The sequence below is a fragment of the Gigantopelta aegis genome, chromosome 4, assembly GCF_016097555.1.
Source record: "Gigantopelta aegis isolate Gae_Host chromosome 4, Gae_host_genome, whole genome shotgun sequence".
Classification (NCBI taxonomy): domain Eukaryota; kingdom Metazoa; phylum Mollusca; class Gastropoda; order Neomphalida; family Peltospiridae; genus Gigantopelta; species Gigantopelta aegis.
In genome coordinates, this window is record NC_054702.1 from 69,925,759 (window position 1) to 69,943,420 (window position 17,662).

The following is a 17,662-nucleotide window of genomic DNA, read 5'->3' on the forward strand; positions in this document are numbered from 1 at the left end:
CATAAATTGTCCCATGCCGTAGTTGGGACTCGAACCTATGTATGTATGTATGTATGTATGTATGTATGTCTCTCTCTCTCTCTCTCTCTCTCTCTCTCTCTCTCTCTCTCTCTCTCTCTCTCTCTCTCTCTCTCTCTCTCTCTCTCTCTCTCTCTCTCTCTCTCTCTATATATATATATATATATATATATATATATATATGTATGTATGTATGTATGCATGTGCGATTTTATATAAAAAAAATTAATAGTTTTTTTTAAATGTTTTATTGGCCCCCGTGCCCCCTTGCCTATGCTACTGGTCCATACCTGTGTGTGTGTGTGTGTAGAAACGATATCGAAGGAGGAATCTGATGTGGTGGGTCAGTCTATAGTGGGGGAGGGGGCACCAGTCATATTATACCTTTATATATAGAGTAGGTAAAACAAATCACCTCGACTGGCTTGCACCCCCCGCCCCCATCCCAGTTTTGGACTGGTTTTTGTGTGTGCCTGTCTGTTTGGGTACAAGTCAAACCTGCACTAAGGTCCCTAGATTTGACTAAAAAGTAGGCCTATGTATACATTTCTAGCTCAGTCGGTAGTGCGCTCGCCTGTTGTACTTGGGTCGTAAGGTGGAAGTATTCTGTGTTTGGCTCTCTCTCTCTCTCTCTCTCTCTCTCTCTCTCTCTCTCTCTCTCTCTCTCTCTCTCTCTCTCTCTCTCTCTCTCTCCCTCTCCCTCTCTCTCCCTATGTAGGCCTATGATTGCACGCGTGTGCGGTGTTTCATTTAGGTTTTTCTTTCTATTCTATTATTAACGGCTGATCCCAAATAAATATTTTTTAAAGGAGTTATAAAATTATGTTTATGCATTTTGTACAAGTTCACAGTGTATATACTTAGTGTGGCCGAGTGCATAACGCACCCTCACACAAAAACTACACAAGTTCGATCTCGATTATATTCTTTAATCCATGATGATAACATATAGACAAAGTATATGAAAAGGAAAGTTGTCCCCAAAAGTCTTTCTCTCTTGCTGGATATTCTCTCTCTCTCCGTCTCTCTCTCAGTCTCTCAGTCTCTCAGTGAACTATCTTTCACCCCAGTCACTCTGATAACATCACACACACCTGACCAATACTTGCAGACCATTACATTTTTTAAAAAGGATATGCAAGGATATAAGGAGACAATGACAATGCGAATAGTATAACCGAATGTTCAGAAAGATTACAGAAAGTTTAGAGGGAACATATCCTGTTGACACCGGTCCATTTTCCATTCTTAATCTCTAACCCAATGATAATTGCATGGGTTTTTAAATATTATTAAAATTGATAGAATATTTTACAGCATATTTTAACAAATCTATTAACTATATTGTACAATTTTATTATTTTTCATAAATATATTTTGTTAAAAAAAGGGAACGCCCCAAACATCACGTGGCCTCTCGCCGCTCATCTTTTTTTCCCTCCACGCAAAATTTGCTTTTACGAACATTTTTTAAAGGTCTTGTCGCAAGTGGAGTTTTGTATCTTTTTAATGGTATGTATCAATACTTTCTTCTTACCATGGGGCATCTTTCTGACATGTTTTTGTTTTTAATCTTTACTTGTATGTTTGTAAAATAAGTGTAAAATATGTGAAGATAGTGTACGGATGTTCGCAAAGAACAAAGAAATAATCGATTAATATTGGCAAAACTGTGATTTAGTTCAATGGTGTATTAGCCACAGTAGTTAGTTTTTACGTTTTTATTTATTTTTACATAGGTGATAACAATGATTTTAAAGATAAGTATATTGTTTTGCTGAAAAGTAAAACCCACGTGGGTTAGCAGGACCGCCATTTTGATGACAGACCACGCGCTAGACTGAAGCCACGCGGTATTATGTCAAAAGTAGGTCACTTCCGTACATGGAATAGTTATTGTACGGTTCTGTATATATTTTTTATTTAATAGGGTATTTATTGTTGATTCAATAGCTATTAAAACTAAATGTTTTAAATCTGCTCTAACATAATGCTAAGTTATGTTTAATGAATATAGTTCCACTTCGTTTGACATCTAAGAAAGGTTGGTCAACTCCTGATGAGTGATATACAAAAGTAGGTTGTTTTTTTATATTTTGATCTTGAACATTTTGATACCTAACCTAACTTAGTATAGAAAGACTTTCCTTTGGCACTGTCACTAACCCTAACTTTATTATAAGTATTTATAATGGTCTATATCTGATGGTGCCTAAGGAAAGTCATACCCTAAGTAATTAGCCCGAGTACTCTGACTGTAAGAGAGCTAGACGGACATTTGGACATAAATACGCTCTCATTACAGTCAGAGACCAAGCTATGTATTTTTTTGGCAATTCCCGACAACCAAAAAGTTGGCAAAGATTTCCGCTCTAATACCACAACAATCCTATGTTTGATATCAAATACCTTTACATCGACCATTTTCGAGTTGACCGATTGAAAAAAATCCACATATTAATCACTAATACACATACTACTGAAAGAAATCCCAACAGCACCCACATTCAGCTACGCTTCGTGGCGCGACGTTACAACAATGAAGAGTTGGCTAATGGTTTCGTAAATATCGGACAATTTTAGCTCACAATGTTCGGTTTTTCCCGTTAAATCGCCGGGAATAAGCGAAGAAAACACGACTGGTAAAATGTCTAGATACATTTGGCGTAACATACAAAGGTACTAGCGTCGTAGCGTAGCACAGGCAGATGTCGGTGTCCATAGTTTCTAGTTCGAAAAATAAATTTTAATTAATCAAATGCGCTATTTAAAGTTAAATAATGTTTTGGAAAAAAATCGGCAATTCCGTTTCAGATAGGTATTTCCGCAATTCCGTCCACGATTCCGCGATCATGTGACGCATCGTCACAATATAGGTCGGCGAACTTAGAATTCTGCTGTCCGGAATTTGACGAAGCTTAGCTGAATGTGGGTGCTGTCGGGTTTCTTTCTGTAGTGTGTGTATTGGTGATTAATATCTGAATTTCTTTTAATCAATCAACTCAAAAATAATCGATGTAAATCGATGATGGATTACTATTCTCAGGGCTCAACCTTAGCAGTAGCCCGGGTTCTTTTGGCTACCAATTTATTGCCTGGGCTACCAGATGTCTAAACCCAGTAGCCCGCCGGTCTACTCGATTTTTTCTGCACATCCAGTTGCTCCACAATCAACAAGATACTTAAACACGTAAAACCCCCACCTAAAACAACGTTTACCCTTTAGACTACTGGATTAATTTTTAACAAAAACCACGTTGAGTGGGTACAAGTTTATAATTTTTACTCACATATATTCACTTAAATGTTTTATAAATACATGAAATAAAGTTCATATATGAATCGGTAAGTATTATTTTCGTGTCTTTTTTTTTTGTAATTTCTTTTTTTTTTAAACCCGAACTACGATTCATATTGCAATATTTGGTAATTTTCGTTTTTGGTAAAACGATCGAATTTATTATCAAATTAGCTGTCACAATCAGCTATCGATCCCTGAAAATGACCGCGACGTGTCGCCGTTGTTGTCAAGCGAAAATACTTGATGAAAACCACTTTTTGAACTCAAAATTTCAAGGTATTTTCAATTGAAAAAATCAAAACAAAAGCCACCATTTTGAAAAAAAAAATCTTTTTTCTTTTATGTTTCCGGTGAGTGTCGTGTGCAAAACAGCGGGAAATATGAATTGGGGAATGCACTGTACAGCATGTCAACTGACGTGATGTCGGGCGAGATATCTCGCCTGCAATACTCAGAAGGTTAAAAGTCCTGGAATATTAAAATGTTTTAAGTGTATGAAACCTGTATAAAGTTGCACGTATCCCAGGCTGAGAGAGAGAACATAACCCGTCCAAATATCTGTCTGGTTCTTGGGGGGTCAGAGTACTCTGGTTACGTGAAACTGTGTAAATTGCAATATGATACATCTTGGTATTAGTATATATGGGCTATTCCATGGTAATGATTTAAGCCAGGACGTGACATTTTGACTCTTATGATCTCCTTCACTAAAAGTCCTTTTTAAAACTACATTCCCTGGAATATTTTTATTATTTAAGCATATAGAACAGAAAATCCAATTACGTTTGGTGCATATATGACGCCGCACTCTGCATTGGTTTCACTATGCTGGCTTATCCAGGTCAAAAACAAAGCCATGATTTTGAAAGTGGAACACTTTTGACGGGCTCGTACCGATCTCGGTTTTCATTGGCTTATCACAAGTATAGAATTCCCCAACGAGATCACGTGAGATTTCGCAATTTTTGAACAAATTTAACCGTCTTGATTGAGAGGTTGTCTCGTATCTCCAAAACATATTTATATCCATAGAGGTATGGTACAACGCCTTTCCAAGGGTCGGTGAGTGGAGGATTTGCCTTGAAATTTTGAGTGGCCAGCTGTTGGCATACATGTTACATGTAAGGGGGTGTTACTAATTATGTAATGTTCTAGGGGTAGAGGAAGAGGGTACTGTGTTCGATTTACGTAGCATTTTTTAAGACTCTTATTTTTATTCATTACTTGGACCTAGAAAGGTTTTTTTTTTTTTTGAAATGCGTGGTCAGTCTAGGATCGATCCCCATCGGCGGGTATACAAAAAGACCATGGTATGTGATATCCCTTGCTAAAAAAAAATGTAGCAGCTTTCCAAGGCACGTGTACAGGGATTTCAGGGAGGTTGGGGTTATAGACTGTTAAGCAAAGTTTATATGGGGCCATGCTCCCCCCAAAAATATATTTCAATTTTTTTTTTTTAAAGCTTGGGTAAGTAAGGGTTTCAACCTCCAATACCCTCCCCCTGCACATGCACCCGATTCCTCTCTAAGATTATACGTCAAAATTACCAAATGTTAGACATCCAACAGCAGATGGAAGGAAGGATGGGATATGTTTTATTTAAAGACGCACTCAACACATTTTATTTATGGTTGTATGGGGTCGAATGATTATTAAATCAATATGCTTTATCTTTGATGTTGGTAACCTTCTGAGTACTGCAGGCGAGATATCTCGCCCGACATCACGTCAGTCGATATACTGTACACTGTATACAGTGCATTCCCCAATTCATATTTCCCCGCCGTTTTGCACATGACACTCACCGGAAACGGAAATATAATTGAGGAAAAAAGATTTTTATTTTTTTTCAAAATGGTGGGTTTTGTTTTGATTTTTTCAACTGAAAATACCTTGAAATTTTGAGTTCAAAAAGTGGTTTTCGGCAAGTATTTTCGCTTGACAACAATGGTGGCACGTCGCGGTCATTTTCAGGGATCGATAGCTGATTGTGACAGCTAATTTGATAATAAATTTGATCGTTTTACCAACAACTAAAATGACCAAATATTGCAATATGAATCATAGTTGGGTTTTAAAAAAAATTCTGGTCAGAAAACCATTGTTATCGGGAATAATGAACATAAAAACTGGACAGCTGGCCACAAATGCCAGTAAGTAAACGCAATTATTCGATTTTTTGCCTAATTTTAATCACCATTAGCCCGATCTAAAATTAAAAAAATTACAAAAAAAAGACACGAAAATAATACTTACCGATTCATATATGAACTTTATTTCATGTATTTATAAAACATTTAAGTGAATATATGTGAGTAAAAATTATAAACTAGTACCCACTCAACGTGGTTTTTGTTAAAAATTAATCCAGTAGTCTAAAGGTTAAACAACCCCCTCCCCCAACTTACCCTTTCCAAACGAAATAATATTTATTTGAATTTGTCGATTTTAACACGTAAAGTTAAGAAGTGAAAACGTTCATTGTCTGCTTTAGTATATTTTATTTAAAAATATATACATGATTAATGTGTTACTAGTATACAAACTAAACTTTGAAAGTTATACTAACACTTTATAAAATATCAATTCTGAAATAGGAAGGTACGACTGTCGATAATACTTTGTCAAGATCAAACCTGGTTTTAAGAAGTATTAAAAAAAAAAAAAAAAAAAATTCCTTACTTGTACACGGGAGTCGGGCAATGGTATTTTTCCACCCCTGACTCTAGTACCGTATCTTCAAAAGAACGTTCTTCGTACAGCGCAAGATTTCTCTTAATTTTTTTAGATGAACCCTACAATTTGAAATCGGCAAACGCACATGTTAACTGAAACTGACAACAGGCTGTCGTTTGTGCTTTGCCGAGCTATGGTGGCACAGGCGACGAAACAAGCGTATATGTTTGACGATATCCGTTCATAGCGAACACATAAAAGTTTCTTAAAAGTGCATTTGAGCTTGTATTTCATATTTGTACATGTTATAGTATGGTAACCAGATAATGTAACTTTAAATGGAAATGCAGTTTTCTCATTTATAGGCTCATTACATATAGTAGTATAAGCATGTCAGGCCTAATTCAATCTAAGGCCAAAAAAAAAAATAGGTGTGTTTCCGGTCGACCGACCGTCCCTAGTAAAAAAAACTGACTTATAAAGTGAAAAGTAAAATGTGCCAGGACGTGACGAAAATGGACATCACTTTTTTAATAGTGCAGTCAATTCCAAAACTGCTCTCCTTATAGAATGTTTGCTTATTGAAATACAGTTTAGCACAATATCCAGTATTTCTAAATGCCATGTAGCAATTTACAAAAAAAAAAAAATTCTTTATGATGCAACATTTACTTTTTAAAATTTCAATACGAGCCAGGACGTGACCTTTTGTCTAGTTCACTTATACAATTAATAAATAATATGTATATCAAATACTACTAATGAAACACTGTTGGTTTATGAAACTAATGATATTTACTTGTTTAAGTGTTTTTATCATCAAAATAAGTGCATAAAATCCTAATTAATTGAAATGTCGTCGTGCAAAAAACCCATTCTCATACAATATTCAATAATATACTTTTATAACCAGTAACCATACCAGTTGTCAACAAAATTGCTTATCCTGGTGTTGCTAAAGTCTGGTGATTTTTGTCCTTCCTTTACAATACGGGTATAGGTATTACTTTTTTCGTTGGCTGCGGCATCAACTTTTGCATTTAGCTCAACATTGATTATACAAATGTAGGTTCATTTCTCATAAATCACATGTCCTGCATCAGTAAAGCTTCATTTATAGTTCTATGAATGTTCACCTCGGTGCACGTCAAAATTTGTTTTTCAACTTTATTATTAGAAAATTTTAATTTAATTTTTTGAAGTTTGATTTTTTTAAAATGTTTTATTTTAAACATGCATTGAGATGGATATCTACAGATGCACTATCGATGACACTGAATAAGTTTATGGTAGGCAAGACCTTTAATTCTGAAGAATTTTTGTTTGTAATTTACCATATGTTTGAGAATATAAATATATTATATTTTGCCTTTTGCTGGTATTTTTATGATCATCTGATTTAATTGGAATTAAAATATGAACCCCAGTCAGTAAACAAATTATAGTTTTTGAACAGTTTCTTCTGTATGTTTTTCATTATCTGATAGCCCAAACTGTCAACAATGTATATTAATATAAACTGTTGATGGTTGACAATAGCAAAAATCTCAACGACACAATTGATTTGAATTCTTCCAACCCAAGTTTTTTTATCTTCCACATGTATCTTTATCAATTACATCCTTCACTGGAGGAATGTTGGTTTATATATTCTAATTCATGTTTGGATACCCATATCTGCCAAGGAATAATCTTAAATTTTTGCAAAACATTGTATTTGAACAATTCGTTGACAGTATTTATTGTATGTGTAAACCAGTTTGGATTTCACAAAATGGAACATTCGGTATCAATACAATATTCTTTAAATTGGTTGGTCAAAACATAGAAGCATATAATTCATTGATAATGGTATTTTTGTATCTACATAAATCCATGTTAAATATTCTAACATGCTCCCCCGAACGTCCAGTTTCTTGTTTCCAATTCTTGATGGTGAGAGCAAAAATACTGAAAATAAAAGTTTGTTTTTGTAAGCTACATTTCTTTATACAGAGAGATTTAATCTTTACTCAATTTAACCTGCCATCTTGAATGTCACGTTTCTGGCTCAAAGTTTGAGGTGGTTATTTTGATCATTTAATACGACCAGTCATCATTTATACCTTTTACTTATACTTGGAACATTGAGAAGGAGGAGGATTAAAAAGGATATTTATTTCTGAAAAATAGTTTTTAAATAAAACTAACTTTTGTATGTCAAATCAGCCAGGACGTGACATTATATATGAAAAATAATTTAATATACTAATTATGATGTGAAAGAAGGCAAAGTAGTATTTTCATGTGTAGTATATTTTAGATGTGATGTCCTGATACCTAATTTTTTAATTTGACAAGACTAATGAAATATTGTCATGTCCTGGCTTACAAAAATTCTTTTTTTTCAAATAAAACCGTCATTAAAACCCATAAAACATAAGTAAATTGGCAATAAAAGTATATTTGTATGTGCTTAAGGGTGTTAACTTTAAGTTATAATAAAAACTTAGTTTAAATAACAGATCATTTTGAAATTTCCACACACATGGACCAAATACTATAGAATGGCCCATATACTACATAAATTTTACTTAAATCCAATTACAAAATAAAATTTTAGATTTTATGTGAAATTGTTTTCCTCATTTTCTGACTATTTTTATAGTGAAGTCTGTCAATTTAAGAAATGTTGTTCACTATATCTGTTTAGAAATCAACACAAATGCTAAACAAAATTGTTCTTTTTTTAATAGTTATGGCCCTAAATGGCGAGGAGCAAATGGATGAAATTGCAGCAGATCAGGTCCCAGCTGAAGATGTGGACATGGAAAATGGATATGCAGAAGATCTAAAGAAATTGATGGATTATGGCATCAGTAAAGCTGTTTCCTTGGAGTTGGTTAAAATATATGGAACAGGTTACTTTTCAGTTTTTATCTTTACGCTTGTTTTTACCCATGTATATGTGTGGCTGCACGACAAAAGGTGCCGGATGTCGCGCATTGTAATATCGCGTAACAGCCAATTATAATAAAATACATGAAAAAAATATTTTTTTCGTTTTTAGCACAAACAGTTTTTAAAACAACTTAACTTTCATACTAATACATAGTTTTTCCTAAAATAAAACATGTTATTTGGTGATTGTGTACAACCTGTCAAATTCTAATTGTCTTTAAATTACGCAAGAATTAATCACTTATTTGGCTGAGTTTATTATAAAATTTTGGACTTTTCAACACCAAGTATTGCATACCACTGGAAAGGTCGTGAACTCTACTTTCTAAATATAGCAAGTGCGCAGATATATTTGTCACGTAGGAGTAATGCGCATTGAGACAATTTCCGTGGCAAAATTCAACAATTACTTTTTCCCAAACTACAAAATAAGAAAAACGTGCAATCGTCTGTTCAATTTATGAAGTAAAAATGCATTTGAAGTAGTACTAAGACTGTGTATGTTGTAATGCGAGACGTGAAACGTATTTAAATCGAGCTAAATCGAGACGAACATGTAAAAAAACAAGTGCCTGCTCGATTCACGGTATCAATTGAGAAAATGGTGGCGCCCGTGAGACCAGCATGTGTAATGACAAATGAAGCTGAGGTGGCTCGCCAGTTGAATTCGCTGTTAAACATCAATGCCAGTATGAGAAACATTGCTTCTGACGATGTGTTACAAGACATTATTATGGACTACTTTGTAAGTAGGGATCAGAGTGAGTCAGAATCGGATTTCGAATCAAACGAATCTATTTACTGAAATCGAGGTGGTCATCGGGCTCATTACTCTGGCCGTGTTACAACCTGGTATGTGAGAACTTACTGTATGTTCAAAGCTGGAGAACTATTGACTTATGTTTGACTAAATATTCCTGTCTAGTCATAGCATTCATATTTGGTGTGAGCACTGATAGTTTCTCATTTTATTGATGGTGGATACTATTTTTTTTTTTTTTTTTTTTTTTTAAAGGGGGGGAGGGGGGATGTATAATGGAGGTTCAATATAAATTCTTGTCAATGGCATATACTGTTAAAACAAATATTACATGGTTACAGAGTACAGAATAACATGGTTGGCATATATATTATTATTATTAATGAAGATTTCAAGCAATAATGAATCAGGTTTTTTGTGTAAAACTTCAGACTTCATTTTCTCAAAGATGGTCCTTTGGAAAAAATCATTTGTCTGTAGAAAAGGTTCAATATTTCGGAAAGTTTTCATCCGATTTTCATAATTAAAACAGAATTTTGCTCTGTAGAATTTGCTTTATCTTATTCCTTCAAAAACACTTTTTTTTTTTTTTTTTTTACCATGTGGCACCTTTTGTCATGCAGCCACACATATAGTTTTTAAGTATTGGAGGATATACCTTTCTTAAATACAGTATTGGATCGGTTCTGTGTAAATCATTAGATAAGCATTCTTGTTTCTATTCCTAAACTTTAATTCGATACCCATGGCTTTAACCGTTTGAAATTTATTAACTTAGTTTTATAAAAAAAAAGAGGGAATTTTGGGGAAGGAAACTTAAGTGGGCAGTTCCATCAAAAGGTCCACCACCTACTCAATTTATGAATTTGGTTTTTTAAGAACAAAGGAGAAACCGCACTGATTTATAGTTTCATGTTATAAATAAGAAAACTCAAAAAAGCAATATGCCAGAGGGTAAAACAAGTATGTTGCGAAATAAGCGGTATCGCATCGCAAAATGCGACAAGTATTGTGGTTTGCTAGTCAAATGTAATTTTGTGGCAAAGAATTGCGATGCAATTTGTAATTGTAATTAAACATGTGGCATTTCAAGCATGGACATGGGGCGAGGTGTAGCACAATGGTACAGCGCTCGCTTGATGCACAGTCATGTTTTGTGGGCCAGGGTCCGCACAGGTGCTTGAAAGTACTTGAATTTTGTTAATGTATTTCCAAGGCCTTTAAAACCTTGAAAAATCTTATTTTTGTGAAAAAGTCTTTGAAAAGTCCTTGAATTTTATTTCCCCCTCCTGAGAAAATAGAAAACGTGCCTTTCCTAGCTTTAGTAAAAAAAATTGAATCGCTTCCGTAGGTTTATTTACGCGTCGATCCAAAACTTCTTTATCATTCCTGACTTGGCTGTACACGGAAATTAACTATTCACAAATACTGCTCTCTGATTGTGTCAAAGTATTTGCACATGAGGTCGTTGAACACCATAGGAAGACGCCATTGTTTGATTGTTAATTGACCGTGAACATTCTTTCAACATGCCAGGCAAGTGTAAATTTAACCAGGGCATAAAATTTGGCATGAACGATTTTGTCGTTCGTCAGTCGGTTATGCAAAACCAATATCGACACAAGCAAAAACTATAATTGCTCGTCAGAAAATGTAAACTGACGTGTTTTGTCTAATATAACTATTTTTGGAATAAAATAATAGAGAACGGGCCTAGCATTGCAGGTGTGAGAAAAAACAATGTATCCGTTTGAACTCGACATCGCTGTCAGTAACATTTAGTAACAGTCGCACGTTACCCTTTGATCTTTTCGCTACATGCGGAAAACAATATGCTGTTTGGAATATTAAAGCAGTTTATGAGTATTTACGCGGTCATGTGGTAAATATTATTGCACACAATAAACTTGTGCAATAAATAGAAAGCGAAAAAACATACATGAAGTTCTGTATATTTATTTACTTTTTGACATCTGTGTGGTTACGTTGAAATATATGCATTAATTCTGAAACATGTATTGTGATGAAAACAAGTACAACCCTTGCTAAATCAATTTATTAAAATATGACATACACAGTGAAGAAAATGGTACGTTTAAAAAGGGACTTTAAAAATAACGAAGTGGAAATTAGAACATGATGAAACGTTGAGTTGCAGCATCGATTGGATCGATCGAGGATTCGCAGAACTTAAATATCATAAATAAATGTACTTAACCCCATCCTGTATTAGAAAGGACTCCTGTGTTTAAGGCTTGAAGAAGTATATAATCATATGTGCAATAACAGTCTACTTTTTATTACTAAGTAAATTTATTTAAAACATGTTTTTGTGTCCTTAAAAAAAAAGAATTTAAGTACTTGAAAAAGTCCTTGAATTTTATTTTCTCAAATCTGTATGAACCTTGGTGGGCCCATTGCGCTATTTCTTGCTCCGGCCAGTGTACCACGACTGGTACATCAAAGGCCGTGGTATGTGCTATCCTGTCTGGGATGGTGCATATAAAAGATCCCTTGCTGCTAATCAAAAAGAGTAGCTCATGAAGTACCGACAGCGGGTTTCTTCTCTCAATATCTGTGGTCCTTAACCATATGTCTGACATCATGTAACTGGAAATAAAATGTGTTGAGTACGTTGTTGAATAAAACATTTGCTTCTTCAAGATTATTTCTGTATTAAGATTTTTTATTTTTGCTCACTTATGTATAAAAAAATTATGCTGATAAATGTGTTGATAGAATTTTTTTAAAAATATTGCTGCATTCATGGTTGATGCATTAGTTGCATTATAAGTGACTAAAACACATCTACTGAAAAAAGATTAATGTAATATTATTTGACACTAGAGATAATAACCTTTCAAATGATATCAAACGTGAATGAGTTTCTAAAAATGGCTTTTTTTTCTTCTTCTTTTTTTACTTGACCACGGAATTGCCCACACTGGACATCAAAGAAAGGAAACAAGTCGCGTTGTGTGTATGAAAAGGCAACTGATGAAAAATTTACGACGGTTACTGTAACATATTTCAACAGCCTCTATTTTGTCCCATACCCGTGTCTATTTGTATGTTTAATACACACAATAAAAGTTGTATTTTATTTGAGCAATGAAAACATTTTTTTTTTTTTTATGGATTCAGCTATCTCTGATTGAAGAAAACCCACTTATTCAGGGCTCGCCCTGGATCAAAAATACCTGTAGCCAAAATATTAGCCATATTGAAAATGCTTTAGCCAAAATTGTTTTACGCAGTAATGTATAGAGTATTTATATATAAATATGAAAATGCATCTTTTTTAGCTAATTGTGTACAAACTGGAATAAATCTTAATAACAAAACCTGATTAAAATCAAAGACACCAATGGGTTAGGGGCAGTTAATATAATACTATATTACTAAGATTTTTCTGTGGGGGTGGGGTAGAGGGGAAGATTTTCCGTTTCAGATTTTGCCACATTCCGTTTCAGATTTTAGCAAATTCTGTTTTTTCCCGTTTTTGTGTTCAATTAGTGTCATGTTTTATTGTTATAAACTATATACATTTGTTATATTGTTCCAGCTCTGAGCTGGTTTGCTATTGCAATTTTTTTAAATACCTGTAAAAATAATTTTTGAAACAAACTTCAAAAAAACAAAAAAGTGTATAAACCGCACCACTTGGTTCCCACCTTCATCCATAAATAAACCGCACGTTTAAATAAGCCGCGGTTAAAACAAAGCCACGAACTTAATTACGGTTAATTATTGTTTGTATTTAATAATAATAAAGAGATCCATTCTCCCTTAAATTCAAGCAATAAATAATTGTTGATTGTGTGGCTTGCAGTTTCATTTCATCTGATGGATTATGGGTAAGTTTCATTTATAAACAAAACACACTGGTGACAAACCCCGCTATTTTCACGAAAATATGAACAAGAACTTTGGTAATGTATTGTTCATAATCTTATATTAGTTGCCAAAAAATATGTATAAATAAATAAATACATGAACATTTTATTAGTTCCAGTATGATTACAAAGCGTGAACCAAAAAGGGGGGGGGGGGGGGGGGGGGGCACACATAAGAATTACTATTTTAGTACTCACTCGATTACACGTATGTTTCTCTGTAACCTAAATAGCGTGCCGTGTACACAAATTACATATTCAGACGAGGTCGGGTCAGTCTGGATATAGGCCAGTGGTAGTGAACCGAAACTAAGCACTGTTCTGTCGATCGTTTAAAGTTTCGACATTATTTTATAACTTTAAATATATATATATATATATATTTGCCTAGAATTATATATTCAGAGCCTGTAGCACAAATAACAGCCCAATTTCCAAGATATATATTTTGCAACCCCCTCGGGGGGAGAGGGAAAATGTACACAATGATGACAATACCTCGCCGCGGGACCCTCTGAACCGCAGGGTCTGTAGCATGTGCTACATGTGTTACAATAATAAACCGGTGAGAAGAAAAGTAAAATGCTATTTTTGTGTGCAATTTAGAAAACAATCGGTTCAGAAATAAATAACATGTAGTAAATTCCGTAGCATGAAAAAAGGCGTTCCCCGTGGGACGGACTATAAATGTGAAATGTTTCCGTACAAATTAACGAATATGCCCGAAGTTTTACGAAATTGCGTTTTCTGGCGAAAGCGTTGTGTAAATTGGCTATGCTTTTGAATCGTAATAAGTATTATTGAAAAATATCGAAATTGAACGTACTAGAAATCTTATTATATAATCAACATTCTAAAATTGTATTAGTAAATGTTTATTTTTATATTTCAAGTTAAATTTCACTATGTAAAGTGACACGGGTAAACAGTCACATGCTTTGTTGCAAGCTTATGGCAATTAAGCGTAACTTCCGAGAATTAACTGTTCTGAAAATATTTAGGCATACAGTACACCATGAAAGTTCGCATACCAAAACACTATGCATATATTATCAATATTGAATCTTAAAACTACTAAAAATATTTATTATGGTGCTTGAACCAGAAATACAACTTTTGAAGGTTATTTTTAAAAAATTGCAAATTCCGTTTCAGTTACTAAATTCCGCGATTCCATCCGTTTTTCAGTGATCGCGGAAAATCATCCCCTCTAGGGTGGGGTTGGGGGTGCTGATGCATTATCTTCAGAGTTGGAAGACGGTACCCCGTGCACTTACCCCCACTTCTAAGGTCTATGACATTAAATTAACAAACACAGAAATATTAGGGTGGATAGATGTTTATGGAGGGAGTTTTTTCTTTTTTCACCAAATAAAAATTTGAGATCTTTTTTGTTTTTAATATAGAGCTCGTTATTTCTTTAAACAGCAATCTTTGTTATATTGATTTTTAAAAATTATTATTTGATTTTTTATTATTTTAAGTAACCCATCAATTCCCCACCCTCAACAAAATTTCATAATTGTGCCATGTTGTTGCTGTTGATTTCAGCGTCGTGTTAAATGCTTGTGATTTCTGCTTTTAAAAATACCTAGGCTAAGAACGCTAACTTCAGAGTATATAATTTCCATTTATAACACAAAAACAAAACGTTAATAAAATTAAAATTTACTGTCTTTTTAAAATTCAGCTAACTTATTGAATGTCACCTCAGTCTTAAAGGGACACACCCTAGTTACGGCTAGTTGTTAACCATTACGGCGTTGTTTTTCGCTATTAAACCCATTTTTTCACAAATAAAATTGCACTTTACTTACCGTTTATTATTTAGAATATACATTTCCACCGTTTATTATTTAGAATATACATTTCCATCCACCTGAAGTGTTTTTTGGTAATACTGGTGTTTGTAATACCACAAAATGCATTTTTCGTATTTCTGAAAAACAGACGCACGTTTGAGAAAAAACCGTTGAGCAGACAAGGTCTAATCTATACTACTCAAAAGAATTTAAGGGTCAGACGATATTTTCGACATTATTTTCTGAATGTCAATTATATTAGCTAGACCATAATGTCACGCATGGTATTGTTCCATTTTGACGAAAGTGGGTCTAAGCAACCCATAAATGAATTAAAATCCAGTCATTGACACTGTCGACTAGTTCTAATGGCGAAAACATGCTTACATTTGCACGTAAATTAGGGCGAAAGCGAAAGGTCTGCTAAGTGCCCATAACTTGCTTTTTCACAAAGCGCTTCATTTGCACGCTTTGCATGTGTATTCCATGTTCCCAATGCTGAATTTCCGTATAATTGGAGCTTGCGTTCGTGTACGGTGCACACTCCAAATTCGACAATGGTACAACTTCAACTGACTATCAAAGATCGAGGAAGGGCTATTGCTTGGCTTCAGGATGGCAATACGCAAAGAAATGTTGCTCTGAGACTTGGTGCCAGTCAGTGTGTCGTTGGCCGACTGTGGCAACGGTACCAAGCAACGAATTCTGTTCGAAATCGTCCACGTTCGGGAAGACCCCGAAGCACTACAAATAGAGAGGACCGCTCCATGACCAATATGGCTCTACGTCGACGCACAACCACTGCACGCCGATTACGTGACAATCTGCGGACTGCGACTGGAACTCGAGTGTCTGATCAAACCATACGCAATCGTCTGAGAGCCAATAATCTACGCTGCCGTCGTCAGGCTGTTCGACCACCACTCCTACCACGTCACAGAACGGCCAGACGTCACTGGTGCACGCTTCATCTGCGGTGGCAACGTGTTCAGTGGGGTCGAGTGATGTTCACTGATGAGTCCAGATTTAGTCTCCAGTTCAATGATGGTCGGGTTCGTGTCTACAGACGTCCTGGGGAGCGCTTCGCTGACGTTAACGTTCGACAACGTCACCGGTTCGGTGGTGGCAGCGTCATGGTGTGGGGCGGCATCTCTATCCACCACAGGACCCCCCTCTATGTGGTGGGTGGCAATCTGAATGGAATCCACTATCTGAATGAGATTATCCGGCCGTTGGTTCTCCCAGGCCTTCAGCAGATTGGCGGCGGGGCAGTTCTGCAGGATGACAATGCCAGACCCCACCGCGCCAGGGTGGTAACAGACTTTCTCAGACAACAAGGTATCGCCAGGATGGATTGGCCAGCATATTCGCCTGACTTGGCCCCAATAGAGAACGCCTGGGACGAATTAGGCAGGAGAGTTCGGGATAACCATGCCCCTCCGGCCAACCTTCATGATCTGGGTCAACTTCTTATGGCAGAGTGGCAGGCCATTCCCCAAGAGTTCTTCAGACGTCTGATCAACAGCATGAGGCAACGATGTGTCGAGTGTATTCGTGCCAGGGGTGGATTCACACACTATTAAACGAATGTTCTAATGTGTAAAATCCATGTTTGACAACCTTCAACTTTGACAGCATGTCATGTGACTTTCTTGTATACAGTGACGTTTATTTGTGTTTTTTTGTAAATATGGAACAATAAATAAAAATTGTAGACACTCGGAAACTTATTTGGTTATAAATTTTTGACCCTTAAATTCTTTTTAGTATATTTTTAGACGGGATATTTCCATTTCAATGTCACAGACGTTGGTATACCACGTGACCGTTGTCATTTTGGTTCGGTTTGTTTTCTCTCGTGCACGGTTCGCGCAATCAACATCCGATTTGTTGTTGTTCATTTGTGAGATTTTTCTTCACAGTTCGTGAACATTTTCAGTAACAATAAAGTTCAGACAAGTAAGTATCTCAATACAAAACGTTACAAACCCTTAAAACCAATAATTTTGCTAAGACCTACGATATCTGGAGAGGGGATACAACCAGGACAGAACAGTTTGAACATGTCCAGGAGAGGTGAAAAGAACGCACCCCAAGTCTGTCAAATTTGTCGTGACATAGGCATTGTTGTACTTCGAGCGACATCTACCAGTGACATCAGAATACAAACTTTCACAATTATTTCAAGCAATTGGGACATGGGGATTCCCATGGTATTTATCGATATAAAACCTGCTTTTTCACTCCATTTGATAAAAACGTGATCTAA

At 35.3% G+C, this 17,662-nt stretch overlaps 1 protein-coding gene across 2 annotated transcripts in view; it reads left to right on the top strand.

Moving 5' to 3' along the window:
• The first annotated feature begins 1,406 nt into the window (after positions 1–1,406).
• Positions 1,407–17,662, top strand: part of LOC121371009 (heterogeneous nuclear ribonucleoprotein R-like) — a 47,379-nt gene continuing 31,123 nt past the window's right edge. For both annotated transcript variants that reach the window (XM_041496613.1, XM_041496614.1), the window contains exons 1-2: positions 1,407–1,530; positions 8,731–8,895. In XM_041496613.1, coding sequence (XP_041352547.1) covers positions 8,733–8,895 — 163 coding nt within the window. In that variant the 5' untranslated portion in view covers positions 1,407–1,530; positions 8,731–8,732. The remainder of the gene's footprint in view (positions 1,531–8,730; positions 8,896–17,662) is intronic.